Raw genomic sequence first — 18,102 nt, forward strand, 5'->3', positions numbered from 1 at the left:
TGCTATATCCAACAAGTGGATTCTGGAAACTCCCCGCAGAGATTATGTCCCGGAACTTATGTTGAATTTAACAACAGTTTCATATAGTCTCCCAAATCCATAAACTTGCAGAAATGCTGCAATCTGTTCTGTGCCACAGAATATCTAATGTCAGTAGAGATGTTGGAGTCTGTCCAACAGGGGAACAAAGCAGGCTCTTGGTAATCTATCTTTGTTGTCCCCAAGAAATCAGAGCAATATTGGGCTTGAAGTTCCTTAGCAAAATATTAAGTATTTGAAGTTCCATAAAGACATTCCATTCCATAGCTGCAGTAATCCCGAGGATATCATGATGTTGATAGACTTGACAAAGCCTATATGAAAATCACAGTTGAGATTCCTCTGCTTCTATTATGACAGAACATATCAACACAAGGCATGTCTGATTGGACTCTTTTCTGCCTGCAGAGGGTTTAAGAAAGCGTAGACCTCTATGCCGTTGGTATCTATTTTGACCTATCTGGGATAACATTCTCATCAAGCCAAATGCAGGAGGGACTTGGAGCTGATTATGGAGACCAAGATAAAACTTCTGTTAATTCACCGATTCTTAGTCAGCTGCAAGGAAAATGTGGTCACAGTTAAAATTCACCAGCAAGTACTGTTATACATCAACAAAGACAACACATTTCTTCCCTAGGAAGAATTCTTGGAGGCCAAGAGATCTAGTGAGTCAAAAACAGATGACAAAGGAATCAACTGTACATAATCTGCTCAGACTATGAAGTGTGGGTGTCTTGTCCCCATAGATCTTTCCAAGTCCTGTTTGACACCATTGCAAAAATTCATGCTGGATCACTGGGTCCCTTCCCACTCAAACATGAACAAGAATTTCTCCCTACTTGAGGGTATGACTACACATCAACTGGGAGATGTAATTCCCAGCTCAGGTAGACATACATACGCTAGCTCAGCTCGAGCTAGTGCCTATAAATAGCAGTGTGGCAGGGGTTGGGCAGGATAGTACCCTGGCAGTGAGTCCAAGCCACTGTCCATGCTGTTGTGGACACACTATTTTTAGTGTGCTAGCTCTACCCAAGCTGAGACTCTCACCTCCCAGCTGTTGTGTAGACATACCCTAACAGACTGAAAAGAAGTGGAAATGCAACAAGTATGTGGTGATTCAGGAAAGAGCAGTTAGCCCAATGCAGGACAGCAGTTGCCACTGATGCCAACCTGACCCAAGCTGTTCAATCTAAGTGTGGTAGTCACAACCAGAGGGAAGTGTATCGGCTAGCTCAAACTCTATTTGATGTTTGCTTCCAGCGACATCCCTCTCTGAGGTATTACGAGTGGTACTCTTGCCAGAGATTAAGAAATTGGTCTGTTTTACCTGAGAGAGATTGCATGTTTTGTAGTCCTGACCTATCCTAATTCTGGGGTAATTTTTGGCAGAGCTAGCTCAGGCTGTAAATTTAGATCATTGGTCTCTTCAGACAAAAGTAACTTGCACATAGTTGAATTAGTGGTACAGTGTTTTTTCTACATAGTTCTAGCAAAGGTCACCATATTCTCAAAATTAAAAACTGAGACGCTTCCGTGGTGTTGGGTTGGGGTTTCTTTTTTTTTTTTCCTTCTTTTTTTAAGTGTTTAAAAGACTCCTATAAAGGAAAAAAGTACGCTTCTTTTTTAAAAAAAAAAAAAATGTCCTGATGTTGTTGTCAGCTTCCGACTTGACAGCAACATGTGCATATTTGCCAAGGTGGAGGATTTCTTTCCTGCCCCCCGCTCCCCTCCCAGTATCTTAGTGTTCTGAATGAGTTTATCATATGACATGGAACAAGGGTTTAATATTCAGTCGAACAAAAGAACAGCTTTGATGGTGTCTACGCCCATTTGACTTTCCTCTTCAATCCAAGCACTCAATCACACTGAATGTTCATTCTCCTGGAATGTTCCTGGTAAACACAGAACAAATTCTGTTTCGTACAATGTCACAGTTCCACAGGATCAGTGCTACGCCCCCAGTTTTGGAACAGTCTCTAGGACATTGGTGAACAACCTGTGCCCTGCAGACCACACACAACCCATCAGGGTAATCCGGTGGCGGGCCGCGAGACGGTTTGTTTACATTGTCCATCCGCAGCTCCCAGTGGCCACAGTTCGCTGTTCCCGGCCAATGGGAGCTGTGGGGATATACTATGCAATTTAGAACCCAACCTGGGGAATATTTTTAGATGCAAATAAGGAAGTAGAAGGTTGTTTATAAAATGCACAGCATCTTCAATGCAGAGATTCTCAACTGGTTTGTCAGAAATACTCTAAAACAGTGATACTGAGAGGGAGGCTCAAGAGCTGCAAGTGGCTCTTTGCAGCACATGATGGTAAAACACTGTGTGATTTTAATTATTAACCAATCAGGGTGCTTCTACTCTGTTATTAACCAATTATAGTTGATAAAATAATAATACTGGGTCAGTTATTTTGCTGTGAGAATAATATATATACATAAAAATAGTAAATAAAACAATGAATTCCCACTCCTGTGGCTCTTTTGAATAATGTTGATCGCTAATTTTGCTCCTGAACCACTGAGGTCTGAGTATCACTACCCTAAAAGAAATATGAGTGGTCAGGATAAGGGGTAAATGATGGTAGCATTTTGACAGCGTACATGTTTTCTTTGCTCTATAGGGAAATTGGTCACTGAAAAGGTTCAAAATGGACCGCCAAGGTGTGACACAGGTATTGTCCCGCTTGTCTTATATATCGGCTCTGGGAATGATGACAAGAATCTCTTCTCAGTTTGAAAAGACAAGAAAAGTGAGTGGCCCCCGATCTCTTCAGCCATCTCAGTGGGGTATGCTTTGCCCATCAGACACTCCTGAAGGAGAGGTAAGGAACTTGCGTTTTATTTCCCTCACTTTTCCACTCACCCCCAAAACCTAGGGTGGCAGGCATAGTTTCTTTTGAACCAGACAGTCCTTTATCAGAGGATCAGCTTTGCTAACAATGTTATAGGGAAGAGAAATTGTCCTTCATTACCCTGAAGGGCTGACTCCACAACTCACGTGAAGCTCCCAATAGCACCACAAGTTCTCTTAACCCTCCTGTGAGATCAGCACTTAATTCATTGTTTTATCTACTTTGCCCTATTCTAGGATCTTTTGCAGTCTTTGGCTGATGCTTGACGTTCAGATTCTTGCTATACTGCTCCTTCCCCATCCACAAAGTCATCTCCATTCTTTCCTTCTTCCCAATACTGTCACCCTTTCTGTTCCCCAAGGTCTATCCCCTTTCTTTCCCACAGTGGAGGAGGGGCTGGTGCTTTTGCTTCTGGAGTGGGGGACAGATAGCTGAGTTTCCCCTTTCCCAGTGCTTTCCATGCTTAGCTGAGCCCCTCTCCCAGCTCCTGCTGCAGGGGGCAAGGGAACACTGAGTTCCCAGCTTGCAAAGCCTCAGCTTCCTGCTTACCTAACAGCCTAGATTTGGCAGGCTACCCCTGGGAGATTGGTAACTTTTTCCCTTTTAAAATACACAAGTTGGAGCTGCAAGTAAGCACCAATCCTCACCTATGCCGCGGACTTTCTGTGAGACCTGGAGCAAGTCATTGACTGTTTCTGTGCGTTGGTTCCCAGTCTGTAAAATGGGAATAATTATTTGTTTTACCTCTTTAGATGTTAAGCTCTGTGGAGCAGGGACTGTTTCTTTCTATGTGTGTATAGCACATTGCACAATGGAGCTCTGGATCTTGGCTGCTGCCTCTAAGTACCACTGTCATAATTTAAAAAAAAAAAAAATGGTGGAAGGGGGCATGTTCAGAGACACTATTGTCTATCCCTCCAGTTCAAGTGAAGAGCTAAGGTACATGGGGATTTGCCGTCTGATTCCCAACCCAGTCTTCTCTAATTGCACTCCCCATTCCTTGTTATGACAGACGTCGTTTTGGCTGAGGTGAGCTGGATGGGACTCTGTATGGAGCTCTTCATCTGGATTTGCTCTTCATCTGCATCTGGAAGGCACCGCCTTCTCTCTGGAAGCTCATCTTGCTCCCTCTACCAGCCAGGGCTGAAGGGTCCAAAGAGTCTTAAACTCTTATTCCTTTATACTGTAAATGAATGTGTCTTACTACTGTGAGATTGCCATGTCAGCCTGAGCCTTAGACTTTCAGAGAAGAGGTTATTGTAAATAATTTGTGAATATTACAGAAACTGCTGTAGTTAATGAAGAAAATTTTCTTCAAATTCTTAATGCAACAAAATCATAAAACTGTCTCACCGAACAATTGACACTGGGAGTGAATTTGTTCTGATACAATGCTTGATGGGAGCACTGGACTTTCCAGCACTAGGAGATAAGCAAGATGAACCATTTGCATTAAATGGGTGAAGTGATTTGCTGAAATGTCCAAGTGTTACATAATTCAATATGTTTATTTTCTTAAAGCTTACTTTACGGCATATGGGATGGCTGATTCCTTCATATGGACAAAACCGCTTTTGTTATGATTCCTTTAAAAGCTGCCATTTTAGTGCCATACTTTTTTTTGTATTGATTAGAATGAATAATATAAACATACATTTGGCATCCTAACAAGTTATTGTCACATGGGTTAATTCTAATTTTACCAGTGAAACTCTAATCTTAAGTCATAAAAATAGCCTTACATACATATAGATAAAAGAATGGATGGATTTTCAGCTTGGAGACTAGCCTACTAAAGGCACATATTACATATTTTCAAATTCTTTAATGATGTGGAGTCATTTTTCTATTGTATTTCTTTAAATGATGCATTATTCTATTTCAGAGTAACTTTTACATGGAGAGATAAATGAGATCTATTTTATACCTTACAAGTTTAGAACCTTTTTAAAAAATAAAATTTGATCTCAATAGGAATTAAAATAGTTGCACATATCTTGTATTCTACATAATTTAACACTACTACACTATAATAATAGTTTGAAAAATAGCTGCAGCTTTGCAGTCACATTTTTTAAATTTAAAATCTTCAATTTTGAATTCTAAAACATGGAATTTCAGTGTGATGATTAGAAGGTACTTCCTGGCTTATAAAAGAATCTGAGAAGAAAGATATTTTTTCCTAGAGGGACTTATTTTGTATCCAACCTCATTTCTATCACTGATGCTGTAATACACGTTGTACATACTTACAGAATTATATTAAAACAGGTTTCAGAGTAGCAGCCGTGTTAGTCTGTATTCGCAAAAAAAAAGAGGAGGACTTGTGGCACCTTAGAGACTAACAAATTTATTTGAGCATAAGCTTTCGTGAGCTACAGCTCACTTCATCGGATGCGTTCAGTGGCTGAATGCATCCAATGAAGTGAGCTGTAGCTCACGAAAGCTTATGCTCAAATAAATTTTAGTCTCTAAGGTGCCACAAGTCCTCCTTTTCTTTTTATTAAAAACAGTGCAGTTTGTAACATCAGAATATGTACTTTGGAATAACTTGTTCATATTTGGTTTTTTAGGCTTGTGGTTTGGTTAAAAACCTAGCTCTGATGACTCACATTACTACTGATATGGAAGATGGCCCAATTATTAAATTAGCCAGTAACCTTGGAGTAGAAGATGTAAACTTACTATGTGGAGAAGAACTTTCATATCCAAATGTGTTCCTTGTCTTCCTTAATGGTATGCAACTTTCCATCAATCTTGCTCCATCTTGACACAGATAGAGGGGGCCAAATTTTAAAAACTGTCCAGCATCTTTTTTCATCATAATCAAGTGCAGATGCACTTTTTTATTTCAGGTGCAGATGTTTTGACATCTTGACTGCTCCTACAGAAAGAGTTGACAGTCCAAATGATGACATTTACTCATCTATAGTTGTTGTTTATGCCCCAAAAATTATGACCACAGTTAATTGTGGCTGCAGAATTTCTTGTACAAAATTGGAGGCTGTGTTAGGGCATCCTTAAGTATGGGCTCTTAGATGGTACATAACAGTACTGTATGAAACATGCACACGGACACACTTTCAATTCCGTACAGATTGTGATATTGTCTGGAATGTAATGCTATGCAGGGTTTGAATTCCTAATTCTTATTTTTTTTGTAGAGTTAACATTACTATCCTCTTGAAAAATATTTTTATCTTTGTTGGGGAGAACTCCCATCCTAGAATCATAGAAATGTAGGGCTGGAAGGGGGACCTAAAGAGGTCATCTAGTCAACCACCCTCACCACTCCCCACACCATCATGGATAGTTACAAAAATTCACCTCGGAGAACAGGCCAGCTTCTTACTTTTTTGCTTATTGGATAGACATGTTTCAAAAAAATGTGTATATTATGCACATAAACATTATTGACTTGAAATCTGTTGTCTAAATCCTCATTTAATATCATATCAGTCTCACTGTTTGTGATACTAACAGATTAAAAGTTATGAGATAAAATTGCTCTTTGTCATCAGTAACCACTTTTTAGACATCCAGTATTTGGTCTCTTTTGGTAGCAAAAAGGCCTCATTTACATTTTGGATTCAGGGTTTAGAAGATGGAGATAAACAAAAGGTTTTTTTCTTTTTCGTACCCTGTCCCTCTCTCCAGAAAAGATTCCTCAAGAAGTAAAATGACTTCCTTTGCTTTTCTGTAGTAGTAGGGTTTTTTGTTTGTTTGTTTTTTAAAGGCTAATGAACCATGCATGTGTTACACTTCACCCAGATTATAAATGGGGTTTTATAATAGAAATGCTGACTCAACCTTTACTTTTCCTAGTTCACTGGTTCTGTGGAATATGTTTGCAATGTCTTTTGCAGAGATGAGTAACATTCCTAAAAATAGAAAATACAACATTAAGTGAAAGCAAAAGACTTTCACTATTAAATCTACAATTTTGATCTTTTCAGTACTTAAAAATTTGTCTTGCAGACCACTGACACGTGTTCGATTTGAACCAGTGACCTACAAAGAAAAAGGGGTCCCTATCCCATTACTAATCTCTAGCTATTGTTTGTTCATTTAAAAAAAAAATAAACTACTCTGAATTCCAAGTACCTGCACCATTTCTTTTTATGTTCTATGATGATCGCAGTTCTGCTAGGTCTTTAAAAGTAAATTTTTACTCTATTGTCTGCAGAGATGACATAAAATGCTTAAGTCCATCCTTATTCAGCAAAGCAGTTAACTTGCATGCTAAAATGCTTTGCTAAATATGAATGATTTGCTGAATTGGGTCTTAAAAAGGACGTTCTAGTGCTATTGTGTGCAGTTACCTTAATGTAAATATCAGGGGGGTGGAGGGGTGTTACTTTCTTATAAGTCATCATAACTATTTCTGGGTTAGTTCCTCCCCCATACACTTGCCAAAGAGTTCTTGAGTTCGTCTTCAGAAGCTTTACCTACCTGTACATGCAATGGTGAATTTTGTAGGCATATTGAATAGCAATTCATTAAAATGAAACTGTAATGAGCACATCATTTTTGTTCAAGATGCTGTGGAGAAATTGATAGAAATGTAGGCTATTAGTAGGGTTGGTGGACAATTTTCGAATGAAACTTTTTCAATGGAAAAGTGGATTTTTGAACAAACAAAAATTTTTGTGGAAGGTGTCTGTGTTCCTTGAAAAAAATTGCTGTTTTCTTTTTTTATTGGCGGGTCGTGGGGTTGGAGGAAAAACCTAAAACTTTCAGACAAAACCAAAATATTTTGGGGGTTTTGACTTTGAAAATGTTTTGGCTTCTTGATGAAAAATTTAAGCTTTTCATCATGTCTACCGAGCAGTGGGGAGTGAGCCTCCAAGCCCAGTTAGATAGACTCTCACTAGCTCTGCTCAAGGTAGCACACTAAAGATAGCAGGGTGGACATTGCAGCCCGGGTGGTGGTTCAGGCTAGCTGCCTGAGTCCAAACCCCCCTCCCTCTTAGAGCCAAGTTTAAATAGCTAGCCAGAGCTACTGCCCTTACTGCAATGCCCATATTGCTATCTTTAGTGCGCTAGCTCAAGCAAGGCTAACTCGAGTCTCTCTCTATCCAGCCTGGGAGGCTCATTCTCAGCTGCAGCGTAGACTCACCTTACAGGTATTTCCTGTCACCTTTAACAAGGGAAGGAGCTCGACTCTGAACTGAAGAGAATTTTGAAGCATGCAAAACATAGATCATAAAATGATCGTTTTCTTGAACAGGTAACATCCTTGGTGTCATTCGCGACCATCCAAAACTAGTTCACACGTTTCGGCTAATGCGGCGAGCAGGTTATATCAATGAATTTGTTTCAATCTCCACGAATCTTGCTGACAGATGTGTCTACATTTCCTCTGATGGAGGAAGATTGTGCAGGTAAACTTCTGTGATGATTGGGGGACCAGCCAGACTGATAAGGGATTCTGTCACTGCCTGCCCTGCCCCTGTAATCTTGGGGGTCTCTGTGCTGTGCAGCAATGGCTCAGGTCTCTGAACTAGTAGCCTACCCACAGCATAAGGTCTCACCCCCTAGGTCCTTAGCAGCCTAGTTACTCCTTGCAGGATGACACCAACAGTCCTTCCAGTCACAAGACTCCCCAAATTCGTCCTCCCATAGTTCTTAATTACCAGACACTTGAATTGTTACTCTCGAATTTGTTAATCCCAAAGGTGTGAAACGAGCCCCTCCCCCCGGATACCAGCTTACTTTGGCATACAAATTCCACACCGTTTGGACACCTGAGACCTGCTTGGGGTGAAAATCAACAAAATATTTAATAGAAAAACCAGATTCAAAGATCAACTAATAAGGGAGAGCAAACATGTACAAGTAACACAGAAAATAAACATAAAGATGCAACGTCAGGCTTTATGCTTCCATATTAGACAAAAATCTCTTTTCTAATATAAATTGCCTATTGCCTTAACTGTTTCTCAGCATACCCCCTAGCTATAGGAAGGATCCAGTTTTCATGGACAGCTTCCCGCCTCAAGACTGCCCCCCAAATTCTGAATTAAAAACTTCAGTCCCCAGCTTGTTTAAAAAAGACACCCTCCCCACCCCCACCCCCATGATGACTCATGATTATTCAGTGTGGGAAAATTCTTTCTTGTCTTGAGACGACATGGAGACATCCTGGCTATCATTAACTGTGGTGGTCCATCATTGTCTCTTACTGTATTGCACAATGGATGATTACTTGAAGCCAGTTTCATGTAAACACCTGGCTTGGGGAGAGCCCCTCCCTGATTCACTGCTTCTTCCAACTACAGCAGGACAGTTTTAGTACAGATTATGAGCACAGTTTTCTATATTCATAAATACATCAATTCATAACCACATTCTGTATGCATATCTGTCGATGACTGTCAAGTTCAGAACATTACAAGCTTTCACAAGACCTTACTCATATACTTTTATACTACAATAATACAGTATGCAATCATTTGGTTCACCAGCTCATTTTGGGGGTTTAAACCTTTTGTTCTCCCCTTGGGGTATCTGGACCCTGATTGTCACAAACCCTTATTCTGTCCTGTTGGGGCTTCCCTGTATATTGTACTCGCGTCCATAAAAATCCTCCCCCATTACATGAGTAATAGTAGCAATATAGTTGTCTGTAGGGGCGTTGCTATGAATTGCTTCCCTGATGCTCTCTAGGGAATGGTCTGTGTCCTGTTCTTTAAAAAAGACTGCTTGCCTTTGGCTGATTTGGAGGGCTGTCTCAATAAGAGGAGCTGATACCCCCTCCCCTCCTCCCTGGGATTTTTGGGGTTTAAACCTTCTGTTCTCCTCTTGAGGTGTTTGGACCCTGACTCTCACAACTTCTCACCAAAAATCCTTCTAAAGAACTTAACTTAATTATCCATTACACATTGTGCGTCTTTTAGGCTCAGGTTTTCAAAGGGTGCCTAAAACCCCTTAGGCAACAATCCCCATTCCATTTCAGTGGACTTTCAATGGAGCCAAGAGGTCCTCAAAATCTCCGCCTTACTGTAGGATAAATGTGCAATTGAGTAAACGAAGTTTAAAAAATAAGCTGCTGCTCGAATAGATGACTCTGAACAGAAGTGAAAACAAAGTAAAAATGTCCCTCCTACCACCCAAGGAAATACAACATTAGCAACTTTGGTATGAGTATATTTGAAATACTGTTACTTTTCTTTTTTTCTTTTATTTTGTGTTTTTATAAGAAACACATAGGTTACAGTCCTGCAGCAAGATGTGCATAAGTACCCACAAGACACCCTGTTGTCTTCAGCATCACATTGCAGGATCAGGGCTTTACTCTAATTGTAACTAGTTCTTTTGAAATAAATCAATCTCCTTTGAGCTAGCTAAAGGTGTCAAAGGGATGTAGCTGTTTGCTTTCATTAGAAGAAAACATGTCACACAATTTTGACTTATTTCTGTAGTTCCCATTTGACAAACATAAAATAATAACGTTTCTGCCCCAAGAAGCTTACAATTTACATTTGAAAGAGAGCACTTGAATTCAACGCAACAATATGCTAGGGAAGGGAATGAGGTGGGTTGCCAAAGGAAGCTGGGGCAGAAAGACACAGACAAGAACGTCTTACAAAAATGTAACTATGTTTTGAGACTGTAAATAGCTATGTATTTGAACTAAAATTACTATATTATTCATGTAACGTTGGTGCCTAGAGACCCCAGTCACGTCAGAGCCCCTTTGTGCTAGGTACTTCCATACATAATAAAAGATATTCCCAGCCCCAAAGAGTTTAGGGTCTAAAAGACAAAGCACAACAGAGGGGTGAACAAATAAGAAGGGAGGGCGGAGAGAGGATGGGGTAATAATACAAGCATGGTTTAGCTTAGGCTAACTGTGTGCACAGTTCATAGGTAAGTCAATCAGCAGTAGTACTCATGGCTAAAAGTGGCAATTACCTTGTCTAGTAGTGTTAACTTTCTTTTAAAAGCCAAACGTGGTGTTTGATGCAATTTGAGGCTTTCCAAAGGCTTAAAAATCATTCTATCATCAGCATATTTGTGAACCAGCAATAAGTCAGACCTGGCAGGGATAGCTGAGTAGAATCCACAGACAGGAATGAACTCAAAGGCAGAGAAATTAACTCTCCAATTCAAACACTGCTAGTACAAATCAAACTTCAGATCTGGCGGTCCGGCAAAACATCTGAACTGTGTTCCAACTAAAAAAAGGCAACATCAGTGAAATAATGTGGATTTCCAAGAAAACTTACCCAGTTCACTTTCCTGTGAGGTTTTTTTCCTTTGCAATTGTTCAGTTCCTCCTCTTAACCATTTAAAAGTGCTCATTAGCCCTCAAACAGTTATTTGGACTTCAGAGCAGACTACACAAGTATCTTGTACTTATTTGCTGCACTCTGTAAGAGCAACTTGTCCAAATAGCAACAGCCCTTGACGTTTTGATCTTGCATGCCATTCTTTGTGTCAGTGTTTCCTCGTGGTGGTGAAGCTTCCAGAGATTCATGTGCTGCTAAAAGTGATAGATTAATCTACTGCAGCACGTAGTGAGTTCTATTTATATTTTATATCCTTTTAGGTAACAATTAGTAGCAAAATGTGTCCTATTCAAACTTAAATATATATTTGTTGAGCTTTGACTGTGCTCAGCACTGAACAAAATACTGACATGTAAACACCCCGTCTCAAGGAGTTTGTAGCCTCGTACTGTTGAGAAAATTTAAATATTTCAAAGCAACCAACTTAATAATTTTGTAGGTTACATTTATCCACTTAAAATGTAGTTCTGAACTTTATTTTAATATGTCATATGTATCTTTTAAAAATAACTTGTTTATACTTTGGGGTGAAATTGTATGTGATACATACATTTCTTGAACTGGTAAAATAAAACTCAGATTTGAAACAATCCAAGTTAATGGCTTGGCTAATTATATCTGCATAAATACATCAACTAAATAGCAGATAAATCTAGTTATGCTTCTACTTATTTTAAATGAGTACCTTGTTTAAGAAGATGTGTACTTCTACGGCTGCACTTGGTTTCCAAAAGTGGATTTACAAACCAGCTACCCTATGCATTGATGTTACCTTACTTTAATTTATATTTATGTTAACTCCGTGTATATCTACTGCAACATTCCTTTTTCCAATTTAGACCCTACATAATTGTAAAGAAGCAAAAACCTGCAGTTACGGACAAGCATATGGAAGAACTTGCTCAGGGATACAGGTAAATTACTCGACAGGACTATGTCTGTCCCCCACTCCTCTCCAGCTGTAAATGTAATAACAATACGCCCTGACTGAATTAAGAGTTCTGTTATGGTATTGCAGTGTCGGTTAAATGTTTACGGGAGAAGTCTGCTCTCACATGTAAATGAAGAATCAGAATAGCAGATATTTTCTGTTTTTTAAATCAAATACAAAAAAGTCATGACTCTCATTCTGCTATTGATTTGAGATTGTGATATGTGGTTATATAAAATAAATGTATAACCTAAATTTTTAAAAGCAGCTACTGACTTCTGATGCCTGATTTGAGATGCCTTAGAGAGCCTCTTGATAAAGGCTGTGCACCTGCCCTCTGAAAATCAGGCACCTTTAATCAGGAGTGACGGCTTGAGCTCTCAGAAATTGAGGCATTAAGAATCACTAGTAACTCTTGAAGGAGAGAGAGAGAGAGAGAATGTATAATATTTACATATATAAGCGTTCCAGTTCAGTTTCTAATCAGTCTTGCAAAATCATCATGGAAATTTGTTCATCCATCCACAAAATATACTTACCTTTATGATATGATGAAAATATTAAGGCTATTTAAAAAAAAATCCCCCCTGAAGCAAACAGGTAAGTAAGATTGTTTTTTCTGCTTCAAATATTTAGAGAGAATTCTCTCAGATCTGTGTAACTCCGTGCAGATGAGGACCACTTGTTTAGTTTGCTTTCCTTACAAAAGTCAGTTCCTTTTAATAACTTTAACTTTATTTTTGCATATGAATAAAATGTTTCTCAGTGTGTACCTTTTTTGGCAATTACAGGAATTTTGAAGATTTTTTGCATGAAGGCCTAGTTGAATATTTGGACGTGAACGAGGAAAATGACTGCAACATTGCACTGTATGAACATACAATTACTAAGTAAGTGTACATTCAGACTAAATACTGGCACAGTAAAAATATGCATATTACAGCCTTCTTCCTTTCTGTTCTCTGAAATGTAAGTTCATTAACTACGTTTAGGGCCCTACCAAATTCACGGCCATGAAAAACGCGTCACAGACTGTGAAATCTGGTCTCCCCCCGTGAAATCTGGTCTCTTGTGTGCTTTTACCCTATACTATGCTGATTTCACGGGGGAGACCAGCGTTTCTCAAATTGGGGGTCCTGCCCAAAAGGGAATTGCAGGGGGGTCACAAGGTTATTTTAGGAGGGTTGTGATATTGCCACCCTTACTTTTGCGCTGCTTTCAGAGCTCGGTGACCGGAGAGCAGCGACTGTTGGCAGGGTACCCAGCTCTAAAAGCAGCACCCCACCAGCAGCAGCACAGAAGTAAGCGTGGCAATGCCATACCATGTCACCCTTCCTTCTGCGCTGCTCCCTTCAGAGCTGAGAGGCTGGAGAGTGGCAGCTACTGACTGAGGGCCCAGGTCTGCAGGCAGCAGTGCATAAGTAAGGTTGCCAGTACCACACCATGCCATCCTTACTTCTATGCTGCTGCTGGCGGTGGCTCTGCCTTCAGAGCTGGGCTCCCAGCCAGCAGCTGCTGCTCTGCGGCTCCTCAGCTCTGAAGGCAGCAGCGCAGATATAAGGATAGCAGTACTGCACAATAACCTAACTCCTTTTTGGGCCAGGACCTCTACAATTACAACCCTGTGAAATTTCAGATTGATACAGCTGAAATCATGAAATTTACTATTTTTAAATTCTATGACCATGAAATTGACCACAATGAACCATGAATTTGGTAGGGCCCTAACTGTGTTGTAACATTTCTGTTTCCACACCAAGCTCTTGCTTATGTTTATAACAATGTACAAGAAGGAGATGATAGAAGTTTAGGAAGCAATCTGTGATTACACCAATCTTAAATCATCTATGGGATAGTCACAAATAAGTGAATTTAGTGTTTGATTTTTTTTTGTGAGGAATTGAGGTTATAAACTCTAACCCACAAAAACATGGAATATGTGACTTTTATCAGTGTGAGTTTTTCATGATCTCTTGTACTCATAATTGGCCAAACCATTAGAGAGTTATGCAGGTCAGCCAAACAGCTCCTTATAAAACTTTTATACCACACCATTATGTATCCTGTTATGCTAGTCTACTCTAGAATGTCTTTAGAGAGCTTTTAAGAGTTTTTTTTTTTTTTTTAAATCTATCCACATCTAAACTCTTATAGATTACTCTCTATAAGTATATCAGAGGGATAAATACCAGAGAGGGAGAGGAATTATTTAAACTCAGTACCAATGTGGACACAAGAACAAATGGATATAAACTGGCCACTAGGAAATTTAGATTAGAAATTAGACGAAGGTTTCTAACCATCAGAGGAGTGAAGTTTTGGAATAGCCTTCCGAGGGAAGTAGTGGGGGCAAAAGATCTATCTTGCTTTAAGATTAAACTCGATAAGTTTATGGAGGAGATGGTATGATGGGATAACATGGTTTTGGTAATTAAATATTCATGGTAAATAGGCCCAATGGACTGTGATGGGTTTTTAGATGGGGTAAGATCCAAGTTACCCGGGAAAGAATTTTCTGTAGTATCTGGCTGATGAATCTTGCCCATATGCTCAGGGTTTAGCTGATCGCCATATTTGGGGTCGGGAAGGAATTTTCCTCCAGGGCAGATTGGAAGGCCCTGGAGGTTTTTCGCCTTCCTCTGTAGCATGGGGCACGGGTCACTTGCTGGAGGATTCTCTGCTCCTTGAGGTCTTCAAACTACAATTTGAGGACTTCAATAGCACAGATATAGGTGTGAGGTCTTTTTTAGGAGTGGTGGGTGAAATTCTGTGGCCTACATTGTGCAGGAGGTCAGACTAGATGATCATAATGGTCCCTTCTGACCTAAATATCTATGAATCTATGAATCTAAAGCCAGATATCTTGTTTCTGTACTTCAAAGTTTCTAGACTGTCACTACCTATTTGTGATCAAAGAGCACTAAAATTAAAACAAAGCTTCTTTCCAGACTACTAATTCACACTTTCGGAGGCTTTTATTGAGCTGAGAATATCCTATTGACTCAAAAGCCATGTCTAATGTATCCCAAGTGACTTCTCTGACACATCTCTTTGTCATATACGCTGCATGATTTTTACAGTTCTTCAAAGGTATGTCTACACTGCAATGTAAGCCCAGGGTTAGTGGGACTCTAGTCAGCAGACCCCTGTTAGGGATCCTTGGGCTTGAGCATCTATGTTGTATTTTAACCTGAGGTTAAGAATTTTCTGACACATGCTTGAACCTTGGGCTCTGGCATTCACACTGCACTGCACAGACCTGAGTCAAAGTAACCATGTCGCAGAGTCCCTAGTGTGACCGGGGGGGCCTGTAATGGATCACACTGAGAATGCCACACTCACGACAGACTGCAAGAAACAGGGCAGACAGTACCCAATAACTGGTGGTTTATTCTTCAATTAGATTCACCATGCCAGTAACAAAAGAGCTTCTGCAGCACCACACTGGTTAACCAAACACCGTCCCCTCTAGGCATTCCAGCCCTTGGCTTCCATCCCAACAATCAGGTCTAATATAGAAAGAGGTTATTGAAAATCCAATTCACTACATGTGAGGTTCTACTCATCCCAAAGGATCAGTCAGACACCTACCATCAGGTCAATATGTATCTCAGATCTTACCCAAATATCACGCTGTCAGCCAATCCATAGTAAACTAACTAAAGATTTATTAATAAAAGAAAAGAATAGTTTATAAATGGTTAATAGATCATATATACATACAAGTGATTGCAAAGTCCTTATATCAGGTTTGTAGCAGTGGTGGAATAAACTGCTAGTTTTCAAAAGTTGCTCTGGTAACTTCCAAAAGATTAGATCCTCTTTATCTAAGATAAAGGAGAGATAAGGGAGATCCTCAGTTCTTAGTTCAAAATACTCCTTCTATTTGTAAAACCACAGTCCAGAGATTTGGAGCAGGAAAAAGCCGAAATGGAGATGTCTCAGGTGTCTTTTATATCCTCTGCCATGTGCTTAGACATGTACTATTCCAAACAAAGCCCACAGCCCCTGTGTATGGAAAATTACTGACAAAGATGGAGTCATAGAATCATAGAATATCAGGGTTGGAAGGGACCTCAGGAGGTCATCTAGTCCAACCCCCTGCTCAAAGCAGGACCGATCCCCAACTAAATCATCCCAGCCAGGTCTTTGTCAAGCTTGACCTTAAAAATCTTCTAGGGAAGGAGATTCCACCACCTCCCTAGGTAACGCATTCCAGCGTTTCACCACCCTCATAGTGAAAAAGTTTTTCCTAATATCCAACCTAAATCTTCCCCACTGCAACTTGAGACCATTACTCTTTGTTCTGTCATCTGCTACCACTGAGAACAGTCTAGAGCCATCCTCTTTGGAACTCCCTTTCAGATAGTTGAAAGCAGCTATCAAATCCCCCCTCATTCTTCTCTTCTGAAGACTAAACATCCCCAGTTCCCTAGAGTCCTAGATCACATATCCACATCACATGTCCTACATGTTTTGATAAATCACAGGGGTGACCATTGGCTCCTTGCTGTTTTAGGCATTTGCAGGAAGACTCATTGAAAAGCTGATCTCCTTTAATGGCCTGTCACCACCTGAATGGTCCATCCACAATTGAATGGTTCATCAACACTGGGCTGGCTAGACTGGATGTAAAACTACCTTGTGGGTGTCAACCAAGAACAAAACACATGTTTGAGATACAAATATATAGCAAATATTCATAAAGTCAGATACAAAGATGGTACCTGCATATAAACAAGATTATCATACTTAGCAGATTATCAACAGAACAGCTGTACCTTACATGACATACTTTGTATAAGATTTCTTGCAATTGTATAACCATGGTAGCAACAATGGTATAAATGGTCATCTTCAGTTATACATCATCACACACACATCCCCCCAAAATGTGGCCGCTCTACTCCTAGGAACATGGTGCACTGTGGGAAAACTTTACTGCTTGCCCTGCCCATTGCCAGGAAGCAGCTCGCTTTGCAAAAGGCTTGAGTGGTTTGCTCTTTGTTGCAAACCCAAGAGGTTCTGTGATAGTGTGCCTACAGAGCAGTGATCAGAACAGAATGGGCTAATGCTGACCTGAGCATCTGCCGTTTGCTGGGGGTGGGGCTTCTGTTTTCAATAGAGTGCATTGCAGATTGTTGGGTTAGAGAGAACTAAGGAAGCTGTCACAAGGAATTGTAGGATTCTTTCAGATGACTCCCAGGACCTGAGTCAAGCAAGGCTGCGTCTACACTGCATAGCAATAGGGCTCAGACCCTGGGTCCTGGCTTGACTTGAGCTCGGACCCTCTGGCCCTGCAGACCCTGAGACCCTCGGTCTGAGCCCTGGGTTAGTGCAACTGCAGTGTAGACACAAGGGGGGTTAGCCTTGAGCCTGGGCTTTCATTGCAGTGTAGACATACCTCAAAAGTCCTATGACCCAATTCAACCTCCACTAAAGTTAGTGGAAAGACTCACATTGATTTCAGTGGAGCTGGACCAAACCCCTGTTGTTGTCCACCTTTGCCAAATGAAACAGTCATTCCATCAATTAATTGCATTGATATTGCTTGTGCCCTTTCACTTTAACAAGCTGATCTGGGGGGCTCTTGGCTGGTTTCCTGAGTGCATCAGCAAAGATCAGGACAAAAGGAACAAATTGCCACTTATGGCAAAGTTAATTGCCTTCAAATCATACTGCAGCTGACAAGAGTAACTGCAAGGCACCTGAATAGACTGCAGCCTGGAACATCCCTGGCAATCTATATGGAATTACAGATAACTCTTGCATAATAATGGGAAGAGACCCTAGTTGGTCATCTAGTTCAAATTACCTGTTATAAGTGTGGAAGGTTATTACATTATCCATGAACACATCTAAACTTGATCTAAATATATCTGGTAATTTTGCTATAATACCCTGGCCATACAATAGTTGTTTCTGAATATAAATGATGAAGTAAATCTGTCAATTTTAGCATCACACTGGGAA

General features: G+C 40.2%; 1 protein-coding gene across 3 annotated transcripts in view; it reads left to right on the forward strand.

Moving 5' to 3' along the window:
• POLR3B (RNA polymerase III subunit B) overlaps nucleotides 1–18,102 on the forward strand; it is a 122,418-nt gene that overhangs the window by 49,409 nt on the left and 54,907 nt on the right. For all 3 annotated transcript variants that reach the window (XM_073324285.1, XM_073324294.1, XM_073324277.1), the window contains exons 14-18: nucleotides 2,674–2,874; nucleotides 5,478–5,640; nucleotides 8,135–8,288; nucleotides 12,038–12,112; nucleotides 12,921–13,019. In XM_073324285.1, coding sequence (XP_073180386.1) covers nucleotides 2,674–2,874; nucleotides 5,478–5,640; nucleotides 8,135–8,288; nucleotides 12,038–12,112; nucleotides 12,921–13,019 — 692 coding nt within the window. The remainder of the gene's footprint in view (nucleotides 1–2,673; nucleotides 2,875–5,477; nucleotides 5,641–8,134; nucleotides 8,289–12,037; nucleotides 12,113–12,920; nucleotides 13,020–18,102) is intronic.

Source organism: Lepidochelys kempii, chromosome 1 (genome assembly GCF_965140265.1).
Source record: "Lepidochelys kempii isolate rLepKem1 chromosome 1, rLepKem1.hap2, whole genome shotgun sequence".
Lineage (NCBI taxonomy): Eukaryota > Metazoa > Chordata > Testudines > Cheloniidae > Lepidochelys > Lepidochelys kempii.